This window comes from Panthera pardus, unplaced genomic scaffold, assembly GCF_024362965.1.
Source record: "Panthera pardus isolate Hobbes unplaced genomic scaffold, ASM2436296v1 HiC_scaffold_21, whole genome shotgun sequence".
NCBI classification, from domain to species: domain Eukaryota; kingdom Metazoa; phylum Chordata; class Mammalia; order Carnivora; family Felidae; genus Panthera; species Panthera pardus.
Genome location: NW_026526777.1, coordinates 11,632,176 through 11,659,553, shown reverse-complemented (window position 1 = coordinate 11,659,553; position 27,378 = coordinate 11,632,176). Strand labels below are relative to the sequence as shown.

At 40.7% G+C, this 27,378-nt stretch overlaps 1 protein-coding gene across 2 annotated transcripts in view; it reads left to right on the top strand.

Annotated features, from left to right (window-relative positions):
• Positions 1-27,378, top strand: part of MARK1 (microtubule affinity regulating kinase 1) — a 118,226-nt gene that overhangs the window by 69,987 nt on the left and 20,861 nt on the right. For both annotated transcript variants that reach the window (XM_053908960.1, XM_053908959.1), the window contains exons 6-13: positions 2,798-2,868; positions 7,648-7,704; positions 11,561-11,797; positions 11,884-12,003; positions 22,011-22,110; positions 23,148-23,260; positions 26,030-26,183; positions 26,481-26,674. In XM_053908960.1, coding sequence (XP_053764935.1) covers positions 2,798-2,868; positions 7,648-7,704; positions 11,561-11,797; positions 11,884-12,003; positions 22,011-22,110; positions 23,148-23,260; positions 26,030-26,183; positions 26,481-26,674 — 1,046 coding nt within the window. The remainder of the gene's footprint in view (positions 1-2,797; positions 2,869-7,647; positions 7,705-11,560; positions 11,798-11,883; positions 12,004-22,010; positions 22,111-23,147; positions 23,261-26,029; positions 26,184-26,480; positions 26,675-27,378) is intronic.

Below are 27,378 nucleotides of genomic sequence, written 5' to 3'. Positions count from 1 at the left end.
GTTTTTGTACTGTTTCTTAGATTTCTAAAAATGTTTACTATAAATATTACATCTGTTTTAATAGCTTTTTCAGTTTTTAATGCAAACTGAAAGTTTCAGTAGGTTTGGTTTTTTGCAAAGCCTTTTCTCATCCTGAAAGTATTTTAATGTAGGTTTTTTGACTTAACGTGAAAATCTATGTCATTAAGGCTTATTATTATAGGATTTTTAAAAATATTAATACAGCCATGCAAATTTGTATGAGATGTAGGTCTGTAATAAAATTAGTGAATGTATGGATACCACATAATGGATTATTTCTCTTTCTATCCTTTAGTTAGATTTTATAGAACAATTTGTCAGCGTGGGAACCCTGGGTGTTATTTTTAGTTCACTTAGACTCTTTTTTTCCCCCCGTTTGGTGATCTAAAGTGTAGAGAAAGGGGCTGGATAAGCTTTGATATCGGTGAAATCGGTGGACACTTCTGTTTTCGTGAAGGGGCACCACCGCCAGGCTGTGTTAATATTAACATGTATGCTGTTTAACGATAAACGGGAAGTGCAGTCAGCTCTGTATTGGCGCTGATGAAGGGGAGCAGTGGCTGGAGGAACGGAGAGCGCGTGGGATCCTCACCGCTCTCCTTCAGCAGCACAGTGAGGAAGGGCCGTGGGGTACAGTGTGCAGAGGTGTGTACCGGAGTTCAGCCCATACCAGGTGCTCTCTCATTCAGTTCTGATTTCTAGTGGTAGGTTTTCGCCGGGTCTTGCCCGTTAGTGACCCTCTAACAAAACCGTCATGGTTCTGTGGTGCTAAACCTGGGATCATTTTCTTGCCTTTTTAATCTATAACTGGCAAGGTAACTTTTATAATCAACACTTAATATTTTTCCTCTGAAATTTCTAGATATTTTAGGATGGAATCTGTCGTGAGAAAAAGAGTTGAGTCAGACAGCTGCTTCTTTGTCAGGGGTATTTAGATCAGTTTTGATTCTGGTTCACTAATGGAGCAGAAGATTTTCTGTGATTAGGTAGGCAGGGAACTCCTTTATGATTCTGAACCACATTTAATCCCAAAGAACCTATTAAAAGTATGTGTTCGGCTGCTCTGGAATGGTGTGTTTTATTTCTTCTTTCGTTCACGCAAACATTATTTATTAGACGTTTGTTATGTACCACATGTTATTCTAGCTGCTGGGAACACATGGGTGAGCAAACACAAAGTCCCTGCCCTCAAGAAGATTACATTCTTTGGGGGAAGCAAATCATAAACAAGCAATGTATAGTTAGTGAAGGACTAAGTCTTGTAAACATCTGGGCTATGGATGTCCTAGGCAGAACTTAAGAGCAGTCCATATTTTTGAATTCTCGCATATGTCTTTCCCAGCCTAAACTCACATATCTGGAATTAACTACTGTGATGGGTCAACTAGAGCATCTACTCACGTCTATTTTCATCATCCCATTCAGTCATTTAAGTATGCCTGGTATCATATGTTGTCTGACACTGTAGGTGTATTAGTTTCATCTGACATACATCATTACATATTTGGTTTTTAATGTTTTATTGATATCCTAGGATTGATCTTGCATACACACACACACACACACACACACACACACACACACACACACATACAATTTACTGTATACTGAGATACAAATGTATAATTTATTGAGTGCTTACTGTATGCCAGTCACTGTGCTAAGCACATGCATTATTTCATTTAATCCTTATAACAGCCATGTGAGATAGGCAGTAAATAGAAGCAGGATCTTAATAAAGTTGAGAAATCTTCCTCATGTCTCCCAGTAGCTACTTAGGGCTAAACAGGGATTCATAACAAAATTGGTCTGATTCTAAAGCCTGAGTTTTTAACCACTCTGCTGTATTTACAAGAATGCCTTAAGCCATCTTAGGAGTTTTAAATAGACATGTATATCTATCTGGTGTAAATTATAAGGACATTAAAAGTAAATTTCTCCCTTATACTGAGATATTTTATTTTTAATATTGTAACTAAATAGTAATTTAGGGTTTTTTTTTTACAAGTATTAACTAGAGAAAAATGAAAAAAAACTTATATACATGTAAAGTAATGGGTCTAATAGGAAATTTCCACAGTTTCTCATTTGAATTATTTCAACAAGTATGTATTGTCTACCCACTTTGTGTTCTGTCCTGGGGATAGGGCAGATATGATCGTTGAAGTTGGTTCAGAGTAATAGGAGACACACACCGGATGATTTAATTCTGCATAAGTAGTTAAGAACCAAAATAGATGAAATGAGTATAGTGAGACTAGCATAATCAGAGTATAGGAAGGAAAAGCACGAAATCAGTGGGAATGGAAGCAGTCAGAAGGAATTTGACCAAGACTCCATGACAAGTAGAATTTAAAAGAGAGAGATCCAGCGTAACATGACTTTTGTTACTTTGTTTGACACGTACCCCCCAAATACAACGCCAGGTATAATTTTTGATTGCTCATGCTGTGGCTTCCCTTTATTTGAATGCACAATAAAGAGTTGACTGTATTTTTATGTAATACTTGAAATCAGAAAGCAAGTTTTCTCAGTTATGTTTTCATGACTTATTTTTTAAAAGAGTTTTGCTAAATCATAAGCTGCTTACAGACACTCAATTCTGTGTGTAATTTTTCCCTCTTTTTTCTATTCATGTAGTAGTTTGTGATTTACGTAAAACTGTCAGAAAATTGTGGGTCAAAAGCTGCTCTAAAAACAAGGCAAGAACTTGACATTGCTTGTACTGTTAATTGGAGATTTGTGTATATTTTATTGCTTTACCTTTCTGATTCAGGTGAAGTATTTGATTACTTAGTTGCCCATGGAAGAATGAAAGAAAAAGAGGCCCGTGCAAAATTTAGGCAGGTATGGAAAGTAGTTTTTAACTTTGTTGTTAAAACTTTGTTTTAGTGTTGTACAACGCACAGTACCACAAACTGGACTTCAGAGTACATGGTATTTTAAAGAGGAAAAGTCCTGCTATCTTATACTTTTTAAAGAATGGGAAACTGAAAAAGAAGTTTGTTCTTCCTGAATTCAAATTTAAAATAGTTGCATATGGTTGTTTTTAGATGGTGATAAATAGTGAAATGTCTTATAGGTAAGACAATTCATTGATAGTTCTGGAAATATAGACTAAACTAAGAAAAGAAATATTTAATCCTTTATCCAATAATTATCAAGTATTATTAGCTTAATGTATGAAGTATATATGCATTGTGCTTAAAGACATTATTCTCTTTTCTTTTGTCATTAAAGATGTCTTGGTATTAGAACTCATGTTTTTGTAGATTTACAAACTGTGGTCAATTTTATTTAGTTAAGTAGGCAAGAAGCCTTACAAATGTGGGAGAAGAATATGGTAAGATGTTTATATTTCCAGTTCAAATTGAATATGACTTTTTATAGAAAATATAAGAGAAAGTAATTTAAGTTCATCTAGGGTATTTACTTCTAATTTTTAGGAATGAAGTGATTAAAATTAACATACTTTATAAATGATGATGGAAATGACAATGAATTATAAATTGTTCATAAAATTTATGGAAGTAAAATTTCATCAGGCAACTTGCTGTGTCCCAAACTTTACCTTAGTGAATTTAAAATAGTTCAGTTAAAATTAGCTCAGTACTTCTGCACGGATACCCATTCTCCAGTTAAAAGTTTGGGATCCACTGAATACCTATACAGAGGCCTCCTCCAAGAGATGTTACACGTATGTTAACATATAAACAATTTGAAGAAGTTAAAAGTTCTGGAGGAGAGAGAGAGAGAAAAAAAAAATGTTTCACCTGTTTTTGACATAGTATTCTCCAAATTGATCATGAAGTGAGTTTGTGTTATAAAACTCTGTTGTTGCTATCCCACAGAGTCATTACTTTTTGGAGCATAATATGTGAAATGCTTTATATCAAAGATAGGTATGGCCCTTTTATTCAGGATGGATTCCTACAAACATTCATCCTAAAATGTCTGAAATCTAAAGACAACTGATAATGAGGACGCAACATGAAAGAATTGGACATACCATTCAGGGCTCTCTTGTCCTGGGCCAGAGGCTCACCTTAAGTAAAGCTCTAGTCATCACTTTAAAAGCCATTGTTCTCTCAGTATCAGTCATGAAGTTATAGTTAGTGGCCAATCAGCAAGAAAATTACAGTTGACATTAAATGTTTCCGCTGGGATCTTGCTGTATATTTTATAGACTGCTGCTACTCACTCTTGTTCCTTTTAGTCAGCTGGCTGTATTTATTTACTGAAATCATACTGTGTGGACAAAACTGTGTTGGGTAGTCTGTGAAATTAGAGAAGGTGACAGTGCCTGCTATTATAAAGAACTTGCCCATCTTTACTGATGGGTTGGAACAGGGTAGAAGGCTGGAACGTAGATAGTGTCATAAAATCCACATAATTACTCATTGGCTCATTTTAAAAATAGAGTCTGAATTATTTTTTGAAATCAGTTTCATATTCTTCATGTTGCTATTTAAAATGTAATGCAATAGGAAATATTTCCTTTATAATTATTTATTATACATATTAAATGTATTTACTATTTATATGTCTTCCTTCAGAATTAAAAAGGTAACTCATGTTTTTTAAAATGAGGGATACACTTACACACAGTTTTGTAGTCATTTTGACAAAAGGTTATATGTTATATTTGTTTTTCAGTTTCCTTTCGAGGTGCGTATTTTTCTTTATAAATTTAGTTAAGACAAAGAATAAATGTACATTTATTTTTATTTGCTCTGTATCATGAAATTACTTTAAAATTTTTAACAGTTTAGGAATGTACTATATTAGCAAGTATTTACATATCTATGTCCTTGACTCTGCTGTTAGAATCATCCAGAGACAATTTAAGAGAACTTTAGCAGTCATTGACCATACAGTGCTCCTCTATTCCTAAAGTTTTGAGGGCCTACAAGAAAATCATAGTATTGATTCCGCTCTTCCAATAACAGTAAACTTAAAACTTGGGAGTTCCTGACTCACTTACAAGTTAATTGCAAAGCAACGCAACATTTGCACCTCATAGCAAAACACTGACATGTCTGGTTTTTAGCGTCAGTTCAGGCCTGATTGTAAATCGTGTTTTCAAGATCCAAAAAAGAACAATCACAAGGAAGTCCCTACATCCTACTTAAGGAGGTACAGAATGTTTTGGGAGGGAAGGATCTGGCCATAGAATAATGCAGTAAAATTTAGGCTTGTGAATGGGGGATTCTTGCAGTGAGTCAGACAGAAGGCAGAACGTCTCTTTCATGGCAGAAATTGTACCTGCTAGGTAAGTTTCATAATACTATAAGCCACCATATTTAACTGATAGAAGTCAGAGGTCATAGAGTTTGGGGAGAATGAAATGCTTAATACAGAGCATTCTCTTTAATTATCTTTCCATTCTTAAGACTTTAAGGCTCAGGAGATTTTTATTGCAGAAATGCCTTTAGAACCGCTTTCATAGAGATCATTCTGTCTAATGTGAAATGCATGTTTGATAGCCGAATCATTATCTATAACATGCCTTCTTCACTGTTACTAAGACAGAGTGTCTTGAAAACCAGTATTATCAGCAAATTTCTGTCATCCATGATACAAAAATAGCCTTATAATATATTCATTAAGATGTATTAATACTGGGTGCCTGGGAGGCGCCTAGGTGGCTCAGTCGGTTAAAGTCTCCGACTTCAGCTCAGGTCGTGGTCTCATGGTTTGTGAGTTCGAGCCCTGCATCAGTCTCTCTGCTATCAGCACAGAACCTGCTTTGGATCCTCTGTCTCCCCCTCTCTCTCTGCATCTCTCTTTCTCTCAAAAATAAATATTTTCTAAAAGGTGTATCGATATTTACATATAAGTGTATCTCTTGCCTAATAAATGTGTTTTAATGAAAATTGGATATTAGAAATTTAAAGCATATTTAAGAAAATTAATACTTACAACTATTCATTGCAAGATTCTGCTGTATTTTAGGGATTTACACTTCAAATTGATCATACTCGTTCACAATTGCTCTGCCTAAAAACATTTAGTGGTTCTGTGGTACCTGTGTAGTTTGGAATTTGGAGGTTTTTACCAACCTGTCAACATTTACTGCCACTATTACCATTTTCCCACCTACTTTTCAAATACATTGTGTTGTCTCAACATTAGTACATTTCACCACCTTGCCCCTACCTCCCCATCACCAAATCTCATCCTGAAATACTTAGTACTGTCATTCAAGGATGGCTTAGATCAAATATCACCTACTCCGGGCAGCATTTCTAACTGAAATTGTTCTTTATGTAATATGATTCCCCTCACTTCTTTGTACCTCTGCTTCTATGACTCTGCCTTGTATTATGGTTGCTCATAGACATGTAAGATATGTACATATTTTCTTCTAATCAGACTTTCAGCTCCTTAAGGGCAGGGTCCATGTCGTGTTCATTCTGTGTTCCCCTAGCAGCCAGCACATTTTCTTGCACGTAGCAGGTACTCAGTAAACTGTTGAATCAGAAATGAATTTAATCGAATTACATATTGCTCATTGTGTGTTGATTTTGTTTTGAATTCATGTTTCTGTCTGAACCATTTTAATATACATTAGAATAGTTTTATAGTACTGAACTATCAATCTCACTTCTACTTTGAACGTTTTTTAACCCATATTTCTATTAGTGTGGTCATACTTCACATTATCTTTAGACTTTTAAAAATCTCATTTCTATCTCCACTTGTAAATGCCTTACCAGTATTCAGCATTCATAGCGTGTTTCCATTTAACTGAATCCACAGAAGTGAATGTTCTGTGAATTAAAATGGCCGTCCTGTACATCAGAGGGGATTACATATACAAAACAGTTCTTAACTTGATTACTATCTGATTCTTTGAATGTCTTTATTTTATGGAGTAAAATAACTATAATAGAATTGTTTATAACCTATTTCTCATTTGTATCTTTGGCTCTTACCATTGGGTTCCTCCTTGTTCAGTCTTTGTTCCCAAAGAACCCTGTGTAATGGTTAAAAATGATGATTGCATACAATATCTAGTTACAGGGGTAGAATAATCTGCCTGACCGACCTACTAACAGCTTTAAGATCAAATTTCATTTTTCCCTCTTTTTTTTGATACTTGGGTTTCGTTTTAAGGCCGAACAATTTTCCCATTTCTTTATATTTCTTTATGTATGAATAAGTACAGGACAATGCCAGATACCCCTTTGATTGGCCTCGCTTGAAAAAACATGCCTTGAACACATTTGATAATGATTCCTAAAATAGACTGATTCATGTGTGCCAAAGCTGTTATCCCAACATTAGAATAAGCCATTTGATCAGAACTACAAATTGCACACATTTGATCACGTCAGCAGAGAAATATAACAGCCCACAGAAATCTTCACGGACTCTGACAAAGAAATATTTTAGTGTCTTTTAGTGAGAGAATGCTGTGTGTCTACACTGGAAAAAAGTGACTTTTTCCATTTTAAGTGTAATATACGTAGTTTTCAGAGCTGAGAGAACAGGGAAATGGTGAAATATTACTTTGAAATCTAAGTTGGTAATTTATCTTAGTTGGAGGTGATCATTGGAGGAAAATTGCGGTGTTTTTACCATAAAATAATTACACATCTTTTATCCAAATATTTATTTTAGATTGTATCTGCTGTACAGTATTGCCATCAAAAGTGCATTGTTCACCGTGATCTTAAGGTAAGCCACTGATTCTATGACAAAAAGTCTAAATCGTTAACAGCTGCTTTGTAGTATGAGCGCCATCTTTTTGGTTGCTTAATTGTGCCGGGCTCTGTCCGAGGAAAGTGGTTCCTATTTGCCTCCTAGCAACTTCATGAAGGCAGTATTTCCACTGAGAAAATGAAGAAAATACGAAGGAGAAGTTATCTGGCATTAAAGGCTAGAGGATTTGATTCACCATTAGCGAGCTGGTTGTAATAGATCAGCGTGGAGCTTTGTCCCCATCTAAAAATGCCTGAGATCCCATTCCGCCAGAAGGAAGGTAGCGAGCACAGGACTAGGTTTATGTGACGTGCTGCCAGTGTCCACTCTCCACAGTAAAGCTCGAGGAACGGGAAGTCATTAAGTGTTTTTGTGAACGTCCAACGCATGTGATGAGTGTAAACTAGCATATACTTCAGAACAAAAAGTTGTGACAGTCATGAAAGGTTTGTGTCCGTGAATGTGGGAGCACAGATATCTCTTCAGGGTACCCTTTCATTTCCTTTGGATACGTACCCAGGAGAAGGACTGCTTTCAGAGTTCTGAGGAATCTCTGTCCTCTTTTCCATAATGGCTCCCCCAGTTTATGTTCCCACCAACAGTGTGCGGGGGTCCCTTGGCTCCACATTTTTGCCAACACACCTTATCTTTTATACTTTTGATGATAGCCACCCTAACAGGTGGAAAGTGTTATCTCATTGTGGTTGTGATTCACAATTCCCTGGAGGTTAGTGACGTTCCGTACCTTTTCAGATACCTGTTGCCCATTTGTATATCGTCTTTGGGAAAATGTCTGTTGAGGGACTTTTGTTCATTTTTTCATTGTGGTGTTTGGTTTTTTGCTACAGAGTTGTATGAGTTCCTTATATATTTTAGATATTAATCCTTTATTAGATGTAGGGTTTGCAAATATTTTCTCCCAGTCCATAGGATACCTTTTGTTGATCCTTTCCTTTGCTATGCAGAAGCTTTTCCGTTTGAATGAAGTCTCATTTAGTTCTGCTTTGGCTGCCTGAGCTTTCAGTGTTCTATTCAAAAAGTTAATGATATTGTATTGAATACTGGGAAATTTGCTAAGAGAGTAGATTTCGGATGCTGTCATCACACATACAAAAATGGTAACTAAATGAGGAGGCGCTATGTTAATCAGCTTGGCTGTTGTAATCATTTCACTGTGTATATATATCAAATCATCGTGTTGCACGCCTTAAGTACATACACCGTTTTTATTTAAAAATATAAAATAATTTCAGGAGCGCCTGGTAGCTCAGTCAGTTAAGCGTCCCACTCCTGATTTCGGCTCAGGTCCTGATCTCACAGTTTCATGGGTTCGATCCCCATATCAGGCTCTGCACTGGCAGCGTGGAGCCTGCTTGGGATTCTCTCTCTCTCCCTCTCTCTCTCTCTGCCCCTTCCCCACTCGTTCTGTCTCTGTCTCTCTCAAATAAATAAAGAGAAATTTAAAAATATAAAATAATTTTTAAAAAGAAAGAAACGGTGTGGCCAAACAGGTGTCCTCTTTTTTTTTTTTTTTTTTTTTTAATGGAAGTAGAAGGTCCTGGGGCTAAAATATTTGTCTTTTTTCCCCCCTTTTTCTCTCTTCTTCCAAACTGAACTTTCATTGTACCTTACCTAGGAGTCTATTTTTCTTTTTTACATTTTTTCCCAGGTTGTCTGTCAGCTACTAGCCCTGGTTCATATTATACTTAAAAATACTGTCGTGGGGCGCCTGGGTGGCTCAGTCAGTTGAGTGTCCGACTTCGGCTCAGGTCATGATCTCGCAGTCCGTGGGTTCAAGCCCCACGTAGGGCTCTGTGCTGACTGCTCAGAGCCTGGAGCCTGTTTCAGATTCTGTGTCTCCCTCTCTCTCTGACCCTCCCCTGGTCATGCTCTGTCTCTCTCTGTCTCAAAAATAAATAAACATTAAAAAAAAAAATTAAAAAAAAAAATACTGTCTTAAGCAGTTGTCAAGAGTCTAATCCCATATTCTGGCCCCATTTTTCTGAGGTTGCAGATCTTCTTCTGCTCCCAAATTTTCCTTCTCCATTTCCTCCCACAGCTATTTTAGGGAGAAATCACTTCCACAAAGAAAGAGAAAGTAGAGGAGGGTTCCCCTGACTGTATGTTTGACGCCCAGCTTATCTCATTTCTTACATGGAAAGAAATCTGAGAAACTAAATCATGTGCAGCACCCTGAGTTTCCCTGCAGTGTGGGGGATGGGCTCTCCCTCATGCTCCTGGAGCAGATCTCAGACCCCCTCCAGCTCTGCCCTTCCGACGCAGCCTGCGTACTTTCACATCCATCCAGACATCTTCACGGAGACCCAAAAAGCCCCACTTGCTCACGCATGGCCCCAGAAATTTACAGTGACCAGGCTTTTACATCAGAACATCACATGGTTTTGTCACACCGGTCTGTAAATGTTGGGTTTTAATAGAAATGTCCCAAATGTATGTGCTGTTGCAATATTCATGTCATAAGTGGCGCCACATTATTGTCGTATTTTTGGGTGCTAAACATACCTCCCTTTTTTAGAATAGCTATCCCAAGCTAGCACACCTTTGAAAGGAAAAAGAAGGAAGGTGAGGGAGGGAAATGCTGCAAGGTGGACACAGTGCCTGGCTCTCCGGCGAGGCAGAGAAGTCTGCCTTTCATTTTAGCCAAATTGTACTCCCTTTGGTGACCTCATAAAACACATCTACAATGTAATAAATAATTTCCTTAGTCTATCAGTTATAAAAGAGTTTGAAACGAGACAGGTACAAAAAAAAAGGTTTAAATGTGCCTTTTGTAATTTAAATGTGCCTTTTGTAAACACAGGCAATTCAGCTTGTGTTTACAAAAGGCACATTTAAACCTTTTTTTTTTTTTTTTAATGATTCTGTTTTAGGATTTTGGAAAAACAGCATCTGAAAACACGAGGGTGGAAATCACTGCTTTCTACCAAAATATACCTCCAGAAGAGGAGAATTTAGTTTTAGAACAGCAAAAAGAAACTTAAACAAGATCTAGTGGAGGCTGTGTTGTATTGTTTTGTTTTACTAAAAGAACAGAACTTTGTTGAGGAAGCATTCTATCAGAGAAGACGAAAGATTTAATTCAATAGCACAGAACCCCCGACTGGCAGTTATTTTAGGTATACTCTTGAGCTTTGCATTAATCAATGATGGTCTATTAAAAATAGAGCACTTTTGAGTAAACTTGTTGGGTTTTTTTTTTTAACATTTATTTTTTAGAGAGAGACAGAGTGTAAGCAGGGGAGGGGCGGAGGGAGAGGGAGACACAGAATCCGAAGCAAGCTCCAGGCTCCGAGCTGTCAGTACAGAGCCCGACGCGGGGCTCGAACTCACAAACTGTGAGATCATGACCTGAGCCGAAGGCAGACACTGAACCGACTGAGTCACCCAGGCACCCCTAACCTTGTTGGTTTAAGCCCAAGAAGGGTTAGTGTTATGTCAACTTACATTTCTTGAAATAGGTCATATTAAGGTACGGTTCCAGGATGTTTCTTACAGTGAAGAAAAAAAATGGGTTTAAAGTAACTTGGAAGAAAAAGCGTTCTCAGTAACTTTTCTTAAACAGCTGCAGATACTTCTATAGACGAGAGCTTCACTTACATAGTGTTAACATTCAGTCTTACATGGATGCGATTCTGAACAGTTATGCATTGAAACACCGTGCTGGGCTTCTAAATCTGATATTATGCATAAAAATGAGAAGGAAGAAATACATGTTTGAGATCTGAAACAGTTATAGTGAATATTTTATTTTGTGTAGGCATTTACATTGTCCTTTTTCTTTTTTTTTTTTTTATTTTAATTTTCCTCGCAGGCTGAAAATCTTCTCCTTGATGCTGATATGAATATTAAAATTGCTGACTTTGGTTTCAGTAATGAATTTACAGTCGGGAACAAATTAGACACATTTTGCGGAAGCCCACCCTACGCTGCCCCCGAGCTTTTCCAAGGAAAGAAGTACGACGGGCCTGAAGTGGATGTGTGGAGCCTCGGCGTCATTCTCTATACATTAGTCAGCGGCTCGTTGCCTTTTGACGGCCAGAATTTGAAGGTATCGGTGGAAGTCGGTACTAATGTTTTATCTCAGGCATGATCATTTCAGGAGCCAGTTAGGAGTACTTTCTTTGCCTTCTTAAGGAACTACGGGAGCGAGTCTTACGAGGAAAGTACCGTATTCCCTTCTATATGTCCACCGACTGTGAAAATCTTCTGAAGAAATTATTGGTGCTGAATCCAATAAAGAGAGGCAGCTTAGAAGTAAGTTATCGTTTGTACTCCGCGTTTAAAGTTTAACAATTAAAATATTCCAAGAGCATTCTAAATAATTTTTCCCCTGTGGCTTTTGTTGTGTTTTTTTGTTTGTTTGTTTTTGTGTTTTTTTGGTTTTTTGGCTTTTTGTTTCTTAGAAAATGGGCAAATCATGTAAATTCAGGGCTAGGGAAGGTGGCATGATTCTTTCCCTGCTCAGAAGTTGTCATGTTCGGCTTCTTTAAAGACTGTTATTTCTTCTTTGTCCTGCAGTGAAGTATTAAATTAAAACAACATAAAAATAGGAATGAAATGGACTTTTTGTTGGAGAAGGAGGAAAACCTGGCCCATCAGAAATTGCTCCAAAGTGGGAGCCTTGTGTGCAGCAGGAAATACTGCTATTTCAAGGATAAAAGAAAAGATAGTCGAAGTTCTAATCCAGTGAATATTTCATGACCGTATCTGAAATTAGTAGCTGACATTAAAAAATTTTACAGAAGGTCCCTGGGTGGCTCAGTTAGTTGAGCGTCTGACTTCGGCTCGGGTCATGATCTCGCTACTCTGTGGGTTCGAGCCCCAGGTCGGGCTCTGTGCTGACAGCTCAGAGCCTGGAGCCTACTTCGGATTCTGTGTCTCCTTCCCTCTCTGCCCCTTCCCTGCTCGTATTCTCTCTCTCTCTCTGGAAAATAAATAAACATTAAAAAAACTTAAATTTTTTTAAAGAAAACACTCAATATCAGTACAGAAAATTTACAGTTTAAGTCGAACGTACTGGAAACAGGGATCTCATTTCTTAACACACTATTGTGTTGCATACATACGTTCCACACGCGAGGTTATTTGTAATAGACGCTATTGTGCGGTTATAAATATACTCAGTACGTTATAGCCACGTAACATCAGAGGTTCACAAAACCAAAATGTCTAACCTTTTTTCCTTCTGACGCTGCCGTTAAACCACTTTCTAAGGATTTCGCCCATCTGTTTTGAAGAATGATATTTTAACCTGTGCTAAGACGATTTCACAGATCCCGCATGTATTATCCACTGGTACTTTTTGTCTTCATTTATTTGCCTTAATAGATGGGGTAGAGAATTCAGGGAGTTAACCTTACTTGAACTGGACTTTTTAGTGTAGCAGTGGGGCTTTCTGGCACAGACTTCACGCTGGGTAGGAGACAGCTTTATGGTGAGTCAGAGCTCTCAGGTTACTTTGGGCTTTGTAACTTTATTTCCACAAATATTTTCCACCAAAAGGTACAGTATGTTTTGATGGAAGTTAAAAGATGGTGACTTCCATTGGGAAATTATTTTATAAATGCTTTATACCGGTGAATCAAATATCAGATATTTTTTACTGACTTACTTGTTTAAACGTGATTACTTCCTTCCTATAATTTTTGTGGGTTTTTGTTTTCCTTTGAGGGTAAAAGAGTATGTTATCAGTGTTTTCGTACAGAGGCCTGCCTTCTTTAATATTATTACTTTTCTAAAATTGTTTTTGGGGGCGCCTGGGTGGCTCCATCGGTTAAGCGTCCGACTTCAGCTCAGGTCATGATCTCACAGTATGTGAGTTCGAGCCCCGCGTCAGGCTCTGGGCTGACAGCTCGGAGCCTGGAGCCTGCTGCCGATTCTGTGTCTGCCCCTCCCCTGCTCATGCTCTGTCTGTCTCTGTCTCAAAAATAAATTAAAAAAAAAAAAACCATTAAAATTATTTTTAACCATTATTCATAGAAAGTTACGTGAAATAGTGAAAAAAGTTAAAATTGTTGACTCTCATATCAGTTCTAAAATTTTATGGCAACAGGGGGCTCAGTCAGAGGAACATGACGACTCTTGATCTTGGGGTCATGAGTTTAAGCCCCACGTTGGGTGTAGAGCTTACTTCACAAAGATAAAGACTATTTTAAAAATAAGTAAAATTTTATGGCAACTTGAATCTTTCTTACTCCTGCTTTATGACCCACTTTTATCATAGGAACCCAGTTTACCTGAATGTCACTTAATAAAATGTTCACAGTTGAGGCATCCGCTTAACTAATGAGAAGAGCAAAAAGAACATACAAAAATGATTATGGATGTTACGAATCCCTTAGACGGTTGATATGATGTACTTAGTCACTTGAAGATGATTACTGTACAGTAGCCACGTGCTTGAGTCATTCGTCCTTCTTAGCGTTAAGATGCAAACGATGAAAGTATTGGAATTCTGGGCTGAATTTTGAAGCCAAATTGCTGCCTTAAAACATCTGCTCATCAGAGTCTCAACACTGTGTGTTTGAGTATAGACTGGAACCTTCTGTTCCAGCTTATCAAAACTAAGTTTTCCGGCCACGGAACCATGAGTCTGCATTGGAAATATTATCATAATGTTGCAGATCTCACTGTACAAAGGCTAGTCCGCCTTTGTAGGCTAGTTCCCGGAAATAACTTTCCAAAGAAACCTGACACCGTTTAAAAAAAAGAAAGAAAGAAGAGAAAGGAAAAGAAAAGAAAAGAAAAGAAAGGAAAAGAAAGGAAAAGAAAAGATTGCTAATACCAAACCTCAAGAAACTCCCCTTGAAATAGCAATAATGTCAAAAATCATTTGAGTCTTCACTTTCATTTTTTGTACCAACTTTACTAGCCACTGTACAGCAAAAAAATCCTTAAGCTCTAAAAAAAAAAAACCCCACAGTTTGCAAAACCCTAATCTTGAGTGTAGAAACATAAATTTTTGGATGGTAGTAATGTTTCCGTGTTGTGTTGCATTCTTTTTTTTTTTTTTTTTTCTTTTAACTTAAAAGGTTTTGGGGCAGGTACTTCTCTTCTTTATCGTAAACGTGAGCTCCTTCCTTGCCAGTAGCAACGTTGTTCTCTTTGGGTTAGTTGTTTCCATGGTCTTTACTAATAACAACGTGATATGCTTTTTTTCCCTTTGGGATATATGCTTAGATATATTCTCCAGAGTGTAATTAGTGCGTCAGAGGGTGTAAACAGTCTGACAGCTCTTCTGTATCATTTGCTACAAGATTGAATGTGACCTAAGGCATTTGAAGGTGTCTGTTCTCCACCTGGATTCAGTATTCGATATAATAATTTCCCACATTTGATGCCTTTATGGTAGTTATATGGCTTGTCATAATTGCCTTAATTTATCTTTATTTCATCTGAGATAATGCTTAGTATTTTTAGTGACTAGGTTAACTGTGCTTTTTTACATAGAACCTCTCTGTGTCTTTGAACCGCTAGTCTTATGGAGTCTGGTTAATCAGCCTTACTGGATTTGTAACAGCTTTGTACATCTTAATATGAAATATTTCCTCTGTTAATTCTTATATGTAAAAACAAATGAAACTTTATGAATTTTTTTCAGTGCTACTTGAGTGTCAAGAGTTACCTATTAGAGCAAACACTAGTCTTTCTTCACTATATAATTTGTTAATATTGAAGTTCAATTTAAGAATCTTATTATCTTGTTATCTTACTAAACTTCTAATTTAACTCTGATATCTTCCTCTTCTCAAATATAATTGCTACTTCATTAAAGTATTTCTTAAAGCCTTATATGTTAAGTACCTAATTTATCGCCCATGATAATAAAATGCATGAAATTACTGCTTGACCTCTAGTTGTTTCTAGATCTAAATGGCTGCATAATTTTTCCAAGTTGTGTATGAATGCTGTCAGAGCTTGCTCACTGCACTAATAACGGGAGGGATAGTATCACACAGGATTTTTAAAGGATTTATGTTTTATATTATACACTATGATACTTTTTTCCCTATTTATTGGAATATTGGTGTGTCTAGATATTTTTATTAGAAAGAAACTGATCACGTTTTTCTGCTATCCCCTCTATGTAGGTCCTTAATTTTCCCAGTTCTTAACCAGAATGGACTGTGTTACCTCTCAAAATAATGCAAAAAATTTGGGCCTAAGGCAAAGCTCCTCTTTCTGGCGCTTTCTCTGTCATCTATGTTTCTCCTCAAAAAAAGCATTTATTTTTGCTTTAACACCTTTTCAGCTGCTGCTAAGGTAGTCTTGCAAATCTTGCTTGCATCTGCCCAATACAAGAGGCAATAAAGCAAAAAATAGTAATAATAACAGCCTTTTTTAAAAAAATGAAAGAGGGGCGCCTGGGTGGCTCAGTCGGTTAAGCGGACGACTTCGCCTCAGGTCATGATCTCGCAGTCCGTGAGTTCGAGCCCCGTGTCGGGCTCTATGCTGACAGCTCAGAGCCTGGAGCCTGTTTTGCATTCTGTGTCTCCCTCTCTCTGACCCTCCCCCGTTCATGCTCTGTCTCTCTCTGTCTCAAAAATATTAAAAAAAAATTTTTTTTAATAAATAAATAAATAGATGAAAGATTTCTACATACAGATTCAGAAGTATATGGTGAACTTTTACAGGGGTTAAAACCATTTAAAAAAAATTTCTATCTGGCAATCCTGAAGTCCATAAATTTTTAATGTGAACCTAAGGTATAAGTTGTGTATTTCCACTGTTAATTTCTTTCTTGATAATTCATCTGAATCAGTTATTTTGGTAGAATTTCTAGCAAATAGTCATCTGTGTCCATTGGCAGTGGTGGCTGGAGCGAGCTCTCTCTTGTTCGGTTTGGAATCTTGTTTGACCTCTTGTTTCTCATTTTGAGATATCTCAGGGGGGGCCTGGCTGGCTCAGTTGGTAGAGCATGTGGATGTGACTCTTGATCTTGGAGTCATGAGTTCAAGCCCCACGTTGGGCTTAAGAGATTACTTCGAGGGGAGAGAGAGGAGAGAGAGAGATGCCCAGGTGGCCCAGTCAGTTGGGCGTCCAACTCTTGCTTTTGACTCAGGCCCTGATCTCCTGGTTCCTGGGATCGAGCCCCATGCCGGGCTCTGTGCCAGTGGTGCAGAGCCTGCTTAGGATTTTCTCTCTTCCTCTCTCTCCCCCTCCCTCGCTTGAGCTCTCTCTCTCTCTCTCTCAAAATAAATGAGCATTTTTTTAAAGAGAGAAACCGAGATCTCAAATGAAATCTGAAGTGGATTCATTTATTCGGCGGGTCTAGCGTGCTGTGCGGCCCTGTACTGCGCCTGTAGCCACACAGCGAGGGCTACATGACCACTCGCCTGGCCCGCAGCACCTCCGTTTCCGGGGGCCTTTCTGCCTTGGCCTCAGGGCAAACCCTGGTTCCCACAGAAGTGTTTAGGGCATGAGGTTCACACAGCTAAGAACAGCTTCTTGCACATGGGTCTTCCCTCTTCTACATCCATAGTTTGCTGTTCCCTGTGCCTTATTCTTGGAAAAGACCTTCACATTTAGAATTAAGAGTTTATGCCTCTACGTGTTCCTTTAAGCAGATTTTCTTTCCCACCTTTACCTTCCATTCCTTTTGCCAAAGGAAAATTTTCTTCAGACGATTTTTATTTTGCTTTGAAATCCAACTACCTTTGTGAGACAGACTGTGCCGGGTGGACCCTTGGCAATCCCCAGTGACGACAGTAAGAAAAAAAGGACGGCAAAACCGCGTTCCTTCTCTCCTCGCTGCCCTGATGTCTCCATATCCCTGGGATTTCCCCCACTTTCCCTGGATGAGCCTTGCCTCAGATCTAACTTAGTGTGAGGACCAGCGGGGTTCCTGCTCCTGCTACGTCTCCTCAGATTGTTCCTCTCACAGCGCCTGGGTGGCTTTGTCGGTTAAGCGTCCGACTTGTTTCAGCTCAAGTCATGATCTCATGGTTCCTGAGTTCAAGCCCCTCATCAGGCTCTGTGCTGACAGCGTGGAACCTGCTTGGGATTCATTCATTCATTCTCTCTCTCTCTCTCTCTCTCTCTCTCTCTCTCTCTCTCAAAATAAATAAACATTAAAAAAAAATGTTGTGTAACATCCATGTTGGTGAAATGTAGCATTTCTCCATCGCCCATCACATCATGTTTAAATCCAGTCATCTGAAGATACTAACTTTATCTCCCATTCTTCTGTATTTTTCCACGTTACCTTGGTTCCGAGTCAGAGAAGGGAGCTTCCTCACTGTTTCCTCCTGAATTCTTCTGCCTTGACTCTTCCACCAACCCAGATTCTCCCGGTGTTTCCAGAGTCAGTTCACATTCACTCTCCTTATGATTCCTACCCTGAAAACCCCAGCCCACACCACAAGTCGCCCCTTTGCCCTTTATTAATAAGCACAATATGCACTGCTAATAACACAGTTTTGAATAATTAATTCTGTCGTGTGTTCAGATCCTTTCAGGTTTCAGGAGCAAATCTTATTTCCCCAGGTAAAAGACAAGTTGCCTGCGGGTTGTGGCCCGCACACATTTTTCTCCTTGATGACGACAGACACACAATGGTTATGAAATGAACACCAAGCAAGCACAGTGTAATTGAGAAATACCCGGAAATTTGCAGTATCTTCATTTTGCTTTTCATTGCCCATCTTCCACTAGCAAATCTGTTACTGCTCCTGCGTTTCTCACTTAATTCACGGATACCCTGCTGTTTATTCCACCAGGCGCCTGACTTAGAATCCGCAGAACCCTTTTGGATTCCAGCCTTTCTTTCCCTCGTTCCCAGAACAAATTCTGTCATCAGGTGCTTCGAATGATACGTCTGTAGCTCTTCCTTCTTCAGTGTCCTCAGGCCCAGCGCAGCCCTCGGTTGTCTGTGTCCCGGAAGTTCTAGCGGCTTCCTCAGCCGTCTTCATTGCTAAGCTCCTCTCAACATGTCATTGTACCCGGGGCTTCTGTAGCAGCCTTATTTTAAAATATTGCCCAGGGCCTCCTGGGTGGCTCAGTCGGTTAAGTGTCTGACTTCAGCTCAGGTCATGACCTCATGGCTTGTGAGGTCGAGCCCCGCGTCAGGCTCTCTGCTGTCAGCACAGAGCCCACTTCGGTCCCTGTCTCCTTCTCTCTCTGCCCAGCTCGTGCTTTCTGCTCGTGCTTTCTGTCTCAAAAATAAATAAAAACATCAAAAAGAAAACAAAATATTGCCCAGTTCAAACGCAGCACCAAGCGTGTGTGCTGAGAAAGGTAGTGAAGGCCCAGTCTTGATCCTCAAGGGCTCTAACTTCAGTGAAGCAGATCCCTGTGTGTCTCTCGTAGCTCTCTCCTTCAGAGAACCTCCCTCTTCTGTCCCGTCCAGCCTCCTCTCTGCTGACACCTTTGTCTCACAGCCTTTGTACGTGTGTCTCTCATTTTAGAAAAAGGCACCCTTCAAGCCCGCAGTCCCTGCCTGGAATCCCTCGTGTTCCTCCCTTTCTGGCCCGACTTTGTAAAAAGTAGCTCCGCTTACGCTGCACGTGTCCTCGCCTGTGCCTTATTTCTCAGTGGCCCCTCTGCTCCCCTGAAACCTCCCTCAGGGACGCCACTCATGTTTGCTCCTAAACACAGCAGGATACTTTTTAATATCACCTACTTAGGACACCATCGTGTCCTCCTCGATAAACTCGCCTTGGGGCGCCTGGGTGGCTCGGTCAGTTGAGCGTCCGGCTCTTGATTTCAGCTCGGGTCACGATCACGCGATTGGTTCATGGCATCGAGCCCCTGGTCAGACTCTGTGATGACAGTGCAGAGTCTGCTTGGGATTCTCTAACCCTCTCCTCTCTCTCTCTGTCCCTCCCCTGCTCATGTGCTCACTCGCTCTCAAAATAAATAAGTGAAACATTTTTAAAAACTAAAAACTCTTGCCTTCCCTTCTGTGTCACACTGTGCAGATTTCCCTCCTCCACTCACTTCTCGGGTCACTTTTCTTTCTAACCCTTAAATGCCAGTGTTCCGTGGGGCTGTGCCGTGGGCCCCCGTCTACTCCTTCCGACTCTGGGATTCCTGGAGAATCCACAGCTTCTGACGTCGTGTGTCAGCTGCTTCCTGAATCTCCGTCCTCAGCCCAGATTTCTCTTGAGCTTCTCTGGAGCTCACAGAACATTACAGAACATGTCTATTTGGATATCTGTCCGCCAGCACCTCAAACTCCTCTGCTCCAACGCTCAGCCGCCTCTTTCCCCATCCAGTCTCCTCCTCTTTCTGAATTGGCTCTCCCAGTAGGTGGTGTCCACCTCTACTCCGTCGTCTACACCAGGAACCTGGACATCACCTTCTCTTCCTCTGAACGGTCCCACATCCTCATTCCCCCTCGTATCCAGTCACAAAGCTTTCTTGATTTTTACCAGCCCAGTATTGAAAATCCGTCCTTTCCCCTCGCCACTGCCTCCGTTTAATTCAGACGGGCATCACCTCTCTCCTAGATTCTTGCTAAGCCTCTTAGCTGATTTCTGGGCCTCCAGTCACGAACCCCTCTGGTTCACTCTCCACACACTGGCCAGAGAGACTTCAAAATCACACCCTCCAGACGTGCCCCTTAGGTGATTGAAAGAAACCCTATTAATATTCTACCCTCGTCTTGCCTCCCCACCCATCTCACCCTGTGCTCTCCGGTCGTTCTGAACTCGCTGTCCTCCAGACACGCACCCCTGCCGTTTGCCCTTGGGCGTCTGCCCGTGTGGCCCGCGTTCTCCCTTCCAGTCCCTTGTCATGTGATGGACTCTCACTCTTCCAGAATCTTTCACTTGCTGCAGATCTGACTGTGACAAGTCTCATCCCACTCGTTATCATCTTCAGTCTGTTAACATTGTCATCTTAAACTTGAGAACATCACCAAGGATGTAATTTGAGTTTCTGTGAGTTCGGTTACTCTAGATCCCTCATGTAATGGTTATCTGTCCTTTTGTGGTTGGCCTATTTCACTTAGAAATGTCCTCAAGTTTCATCCGTGCTACAGCATATGGATTTCCTTCTGCTTTAAGGCTAAGTAACATTCCGTTGTGTGTGCAGACGACATCTTCTTTACGCATTCATCCATCAGACGCCTGGGTTGCTTCACACCTTGGCTGTTGTGAGGAAAGCTGTGGTGAACACGGGGGTGCAGATACCCCTCAAGATCCCGTTCTCGGTTCTCGTGGGCATAAACCCAGAGGTGGGATTACCAGATCATATTTATAGGTCTGGTGGTACCTTTTGAGGAGCCACCACACTATTCGCCAAAGGAGCAACACCGTCGTGCAGGCACAGTGGCAGCACCCATGGGCTCCTGTTCTCCACGTCCTCGCCAACACTTGTTACTTTCACTTTTTTCTATAGTAGCCATCCTGACAGAAGTGAGGTGATACCTCGTTGTGGTTTTTATTTCCCTGATGTTTAGTGATGTTAGATTAGTGACCTTTTCATAGGCTTATTGGCTCTTGGTGTATATTCTTTTGGAGAAATACCTGTCCAAGTCCTTTGCCCATTTTTGAATTGGGCAGTTTTGTTGTTACTGAATTGTCAGATTTCCCGTATGTATTCTGCATATTAACCCCTTCTCCAATATATGTTTGTGAACATTTTCCCCGTTCCGTAGGATGCCCCCAATTAGGTTGCCTTTTAACAAACCGGGACTGCTCGAATTCACACCTCTCCTGGTTTTGACTCTTAATTCACACCAGTCCCTGTTTTCACCCCCATCCTTGCTCATCCCTGAGTCTGGCTTCCATTCTGACATTCTGACCACTGTCCCCTTCCACATTCTCTGAGCCGTCTTTACTTACTAACCCTGTCTTCCATTCCCCATGGTGTCTGCTTTCCAAATGCTTTTATAAGTGGTGACTTTACAATGCAGGTGTGTAAGTGTACATTGGGTAGAGAAGACCAGGAAAAATGAATACTCTCTTCACTAATCTTAAATGCAATAGTATGAAGCAAAGGTTGAAATCACTGGGTTCTGAGATTAAAACTTGCAAATGAGATAATATTCCTTTTAGAGGAATATGGGCAGCAGGTTATTTTGAATCCATACGGTCAGTGAGTGTGCGTGACGATAGTTGTCACTGTCACAAGGTACGTAAGTGCGTCCCAAAGCCTCACCCCTCTTCTGGCCTGGTAATCAAACTGCAAACTGACTTTAGATTGAAAACATCGTGATTCTTGCTGAGTGAACCCAAAAATTTCACACTAAAAATAGAGCTAAAATAAGTGGTGGAATGTTCTGATTGGCCAAACATAATGTAAAGTTTATTTCCTAGCAAATAATGAAAGATCGGTGGATGAATGTCGGTCACGAAGAAGAAGAACTAAAGCCATATTCTGAGCCTGAACCAGATTTCAATGACATGAAACGGATAGGTAAGTATTTAAATACTGGGAGACGTGCTGTCCCTACACTGTAAGAGACCCGCACTCTACCAAAATAGTGTTTAAAAACATAAATAGGAAATCATTTTTATTTGGAAAACACTTGCATTGTCATCTTTTCTTTCCCTGAATTTTCACCAAACGTTACAATTTCAAGTTTGTCCTCATGTATTTTAAAATCCATTTCAGTTGACCACAGTGATACAGAAGTTAAAATAATGTAGATAAACCTCGTTCTTTTCTTTCAGCAAATCCCTAACAGGAGGAATGGTTTAAGTATCAGCACTGATCAGACTGAGAAGTATCCGCAAAACATAGCGTGTGTTTTAACCAAAAATGTGGAGGCACTTGAGCTGAGGGGATGAACACTTTGGCTCTCCCTTTCTATTTTCCGGCGTCTCGGCGGGGTGCGTCCTCCCACACCCAGCCGCGCTCTGCTTCCAACCTGTTCTCTGCGACTCTGTCTCCGTTACCAAAGCCAGCAGAAACTCACAGCTGACTCATCTCAACCGTGCTCCTCTCTGTCTTGAGAGCAGAGGGGCAAGGGAGGCGTGTTCTAGGGTGTTAGGAATCGGCTCAGAACAACTGCGGGATTCAGGCCTCCCAAAGAAGAGTCGGCCTGCCTTCAGATCAGAAAGTAGGAGTTGTTAGGAGATGAGAGCAACCACTCCATGGGTGGTGGACGGTGTGTTAACAGAGAAAAAGAAAGAAGGGGTTTTGTGTGTGTCACAGATGGATAGTGTGTCTCTGGCTGAACAGAGGAGCATTCCTAACAGGAATGTGTTAGGTGGTGAGAAGCGGGCTAGGCACGTGAATGTGGATCCCATGGTATAGTTTCTGTATGAAAAATTGTGACTGTATAGCATCTGAATATGCAGTATCTGTGTGCTAATGATACAGAAGTTTTTGTAGTTAACGTTACTCTTTAAAATTCCAGAATTTTTCATATCTTGTGTTGGCAAACTTATATTTGTTGGTTTGTTTACTAAAATAAACCCATTTTCAGAAAATTTGCATTTTTTTTCTAGACATCATGGTCACCATGGGTTTTGCACGAGATGAGATAAATGACGCCTTAATAAATCAGAAATATGATGAAGTTATGGCTACGTATATTCTACTAGGTAGAAAACCACCTGAAGTAAGTTCTTTACCTTTTCAGATTAATGTCAACTGTTTCTTGAGACAAGTGACAGCTAAGATATAATGTTAGCACATCTGTTCTGTATGGTATGGAAAATAATATAAAGGCCCTAACATTCTTATTTTTCGAGTTCAAACTCAAGATGCCAAGTTATGAGCTGATTTCATTTCCAAGTACCAGGGGGGATTCTGCTATGCAAGAGCAGACCAAGTACCTTTTTTAGCTCCGAGGGGCACACACAGTCTAGTCTTTGAGAATGAGAGCCCCCCAGGGTTGTGCTCCAGAAACAACAGCCCTGCACAAAGGAACATGGTTATTCTGGGTGTGCAGGAAGACGAGACGGAAGGAAGGGATGGCGTTTAAAACAAAACATGTATCTGAAGTGATTTGAGTAGGTGGGAACCCAGGAAAATGTTGTTTAGTGGTATTTTGCCTTCTAGAACATCCAGTGGCTCTGATCCTTGCAATGGGGAATTCTCAGGGCCAGGAGAGATCTGTATAATAAGGAGATAGATTCAGGTCAGGAATAACTGTGTACAGATGGTGGTTGAACCATAAAACCAAACAGTCCTTTGGCACAGCAAAAATAAAGGTATGAATTGAGAGTCAAGAACAGAGCCGAGAACATTGACAGCTTGTTAATGATTAGATACCTGTGGGAGGCACTTTGTGGAGTAGGCTGAAATTCTCTTTAATTAGACGGTAGCTGTTGGCGAAGCAGTACGTTCGGCTGACGTTTACGGACTCTGCCGTGTTCTGCTCGCAAGGAGCCCTCGTTCTAGAGGGGCTCGCAGTTAGCGGTGCGCTTACAGCGTGCCGCTGCTCTGGTCGGGGGCAGGTGCGGGGCGCTCCGGGACAGACAGGATGACAGACACCCACAGCAGGCCGACACGTCAGAGGTAGAATTAGCAGTACTTGGCAGCCTGTTGGAAATGAGGCCGAGGGACCCTCAGATTTGTAGCACAGGTGACTGGTTTTGTGAGACGTATTTGCCGGGATACGAAAGGAGTGGATTTCAGGGGGAAGATGGAGGTTTGTTCAATTTGAGGTGGGTGAATTTGAGATTCCTCTTGGGTGGAGCTCTTCAGTAGACACTTGGGTGTAAAGGTCTGGGTTGGAGGGAGTGTTAGAAGCAGCAGTAATAGATTTGCGAGCTGTCGTCAGAGGAGCACGGCACTAACGTGCCAGCCGCTGTTCTGAGGACTTCGCACGTGGTAACTCATCTGTCCCTCTCTGGCCCTGCCAGCTGGGCACTGCCATTCCAGTGGGGGGGAGGAGCTCAGTGGAGACACGAACAGCTGGAGAAGCGGTATCAAAGAAGGCAAATCAAGAGAAGTTTAAGAAGTGGGAAATACTGGGGCGCCTGGGTGGCTCAGTCGGTTAAGCGGCCGACTTCGGCTCAGGTCATGATCTCGCGGTCCGTGAGTTCAAGCCCCGCGTCGGGCTCTGTGCTGACAGCCCAGAGTCTGGAGCCTGTTTCAGATTCTGTGTCTCCCTCTCTCTGACCCTCCCCCATTCATGCTCTGTCTCTCTCTGTCTCAAAAATAAAATAAATGTTAAAAAAAAAAAATTTAAAAAAAAAAAAAAAAAAGAAGTGGGAAATACTAAAATGGTTGTTTCTAAAGTCTTTGACTTATTTCTACTTATGTGTTGAGATTTCACTCCTGAAATCTTTAATTTTCCTCTTAAGCAAGCACTGGTGTCGTAAGTATAGAGCCCAGCCCGTGCATGAATTAAAATGAAGTTTGAATTGTACCGAATACAAACAAATGAGGCCACTCTAAGTAGTAAGAGCCTGAACTCTGGAGCCAGGTTCACTGGGTTTGAATCCCCACCCCTCCTGCACCCCAGAACAGCCGCTAACTATCAACTTGGGCACTTTCCTTAATTTCTCTGTGCTTCCGATCCCTGCTCCGTGAAATGAGGATAACAGTACCTACTTCTGAGGGTCATTGAGAGGGTTAAATGAACTAATAACTTGCACAGTTCCTAAAACAGTTTCTGGCACATTACTGTGTGTTCCGTGTCATCTGTTACCACTTTCATCAGTATAACTCTGCTATTTGTCGTTAGTAACTTTACATATCAATTTAGATTTTCCCTTGGGATGCCAGTGACTCAGTCAGAAGTTTGCGGGCAACAAACCTCTTGTGGTTACAAGGAGAGGGCTAGTGTATCGACGCCCTATTTACTGTGCTTATCTAAATAGATGTAGTCTCCTAATCAGAGTCAATAAGCCAAATTTTGTTCTGTAAGTGTGGTGGGGGAAAAAAAAAGCGGATGTTTGAAGTTAAAATTTTAGATTTCATCCTAAGTTTGAATTCCAACTATGCCTGAGTTTGAATCCCAAAGATTGCCCTTGGTCCTCCTAACCTCAGTTTTTCCATCTGTAAAGTTCAGGTTAGTAAACAATTGAGTTTATTGTAATGATTACACAAAGTAACATAGAAAGAGCCTGCCTAGCAAGGCACCTACTATATGATAACCATTCAGTAAGTGGTAACTGTTCTTTGGTGTTTTGACTAAACTAAGGATCCCAAACCACTTGTACAAGATAACAGAAGGGCGCACAGACAGTGGAGACCCACTGTACCCAGTTCTCTCCCTTCCTGGTTGCCTACTCACAGTTCTGTGTCCAAACTGATTTTTCTTTTCGGTTCTGATTACTCTTCGTATGGCTTGGGATAGATTAGAAAATCAGGAGTGCATATTGTTTGCATAAACATTTTTCTTTTAAAATCCTTGCGGTCTGTCTTCTCCTTATAGTTTGAAGGCGGCGAGTCGTTATCTAGCGGAAGCTTGTGTCAGAGGTCACGGCCCAGCAGTGACCTGAACAACAGCAGCCTCCAGTCCCCTGCCCACCTGAAGGTCCAGCGAAGCATCTCAGCAAACCAGAAGCAGCGGCGTTTCAGTGATCATGGTGGGGAGAAGTCAAACCAGTGAAAAGACACCAGTCCTGCCCAAACTTGTGTTTATCGAGAACTCCGCACTTGTGTTTATGTGCTTGTATCATCTGTTATCACAGATTTCTATTACTGCATGATTAATAGAATCCCCCTTTTAGGGACTGACCTAACTTTTATAATCAAACAGTTTAATGTTAGTTCCAAGTGTAAAATATATAAGGAAGGATATTTTTAACTTAGAGGTTTTGTTCACCAGGAGAAACTGTGTCCGAGGATTTTCGGCTAACTGTGCTTTCTTAATGTGTTTACAGCTGGGCCCTCCATTCCCCCTGCCGTGTCATACACCAAGAGGCCTCAGGCTAACAGCGTGGAGAGTGAACAGAAAGATGAGTGGGACAAGGACTTAGCTCGGAAACTTGGCAGCACTACGGTTGGGTCAAAAAGTGAGGTGACTGCAAGCCCTCTTGTGGGGCCAGAAAGGAAAAAGTCTTCAACTATCCCGAGTGTGAGTGAACATTCTGGAACGTTGCAATTTGTTGTCAGATTGCTTTTGAAAAAAATAATCTTGGAAACCATCCTTTTAAAAAACATGTTTCAGGGCGCCTGGGTGACTCAGTCAGTTAGGCGTCTGACTCTTGATTTCGGCTCAAGTCATGATCTCATGGTCATGGGATTGAGCCCCACATCGGGCTCTGTGTGAACAATGTGGAGCCTGCTTGGGATTCTCTCTCTCTCTCCCTCTCTGTCTGCCCCTCCTCCTTCCCTCCCTCCCTCCCTCCCTCCCTCTCTCTCTCTCTCTCTCTCTCTGTCTCAAATAAAAATAAATTGAAAGATTCAGAAAGATAGAAGCCAGAAGGAGAACCTACTCCTGGACTCACTAAGGTGGAACACACACTCCAAAACCAAGTGAAAACTTCTGGAAAGTTTCCAGGATAAGGTAGAAGATGACCTTAACAGGAACAAAATTCAAACTGACATCAGATTTCTCAACAGTAGCATGAATGCAGGAAGACAAGTAGAGTGATATGTTTTAAGAACTAAAAGAGACTCACACTGAACCCAGAGTTTTGTATGTAGCCAAATTGTCGTTTCAGTGTGAAAGGCCGATAAGCACGTTCTTAGGCAGCAGATATCTCAGCGGCCTCGTTACATAGTGACCTGTTTGGAAACACTGTGGTGTGAGGAGAACCGTACTCTGACAGGAAGAGA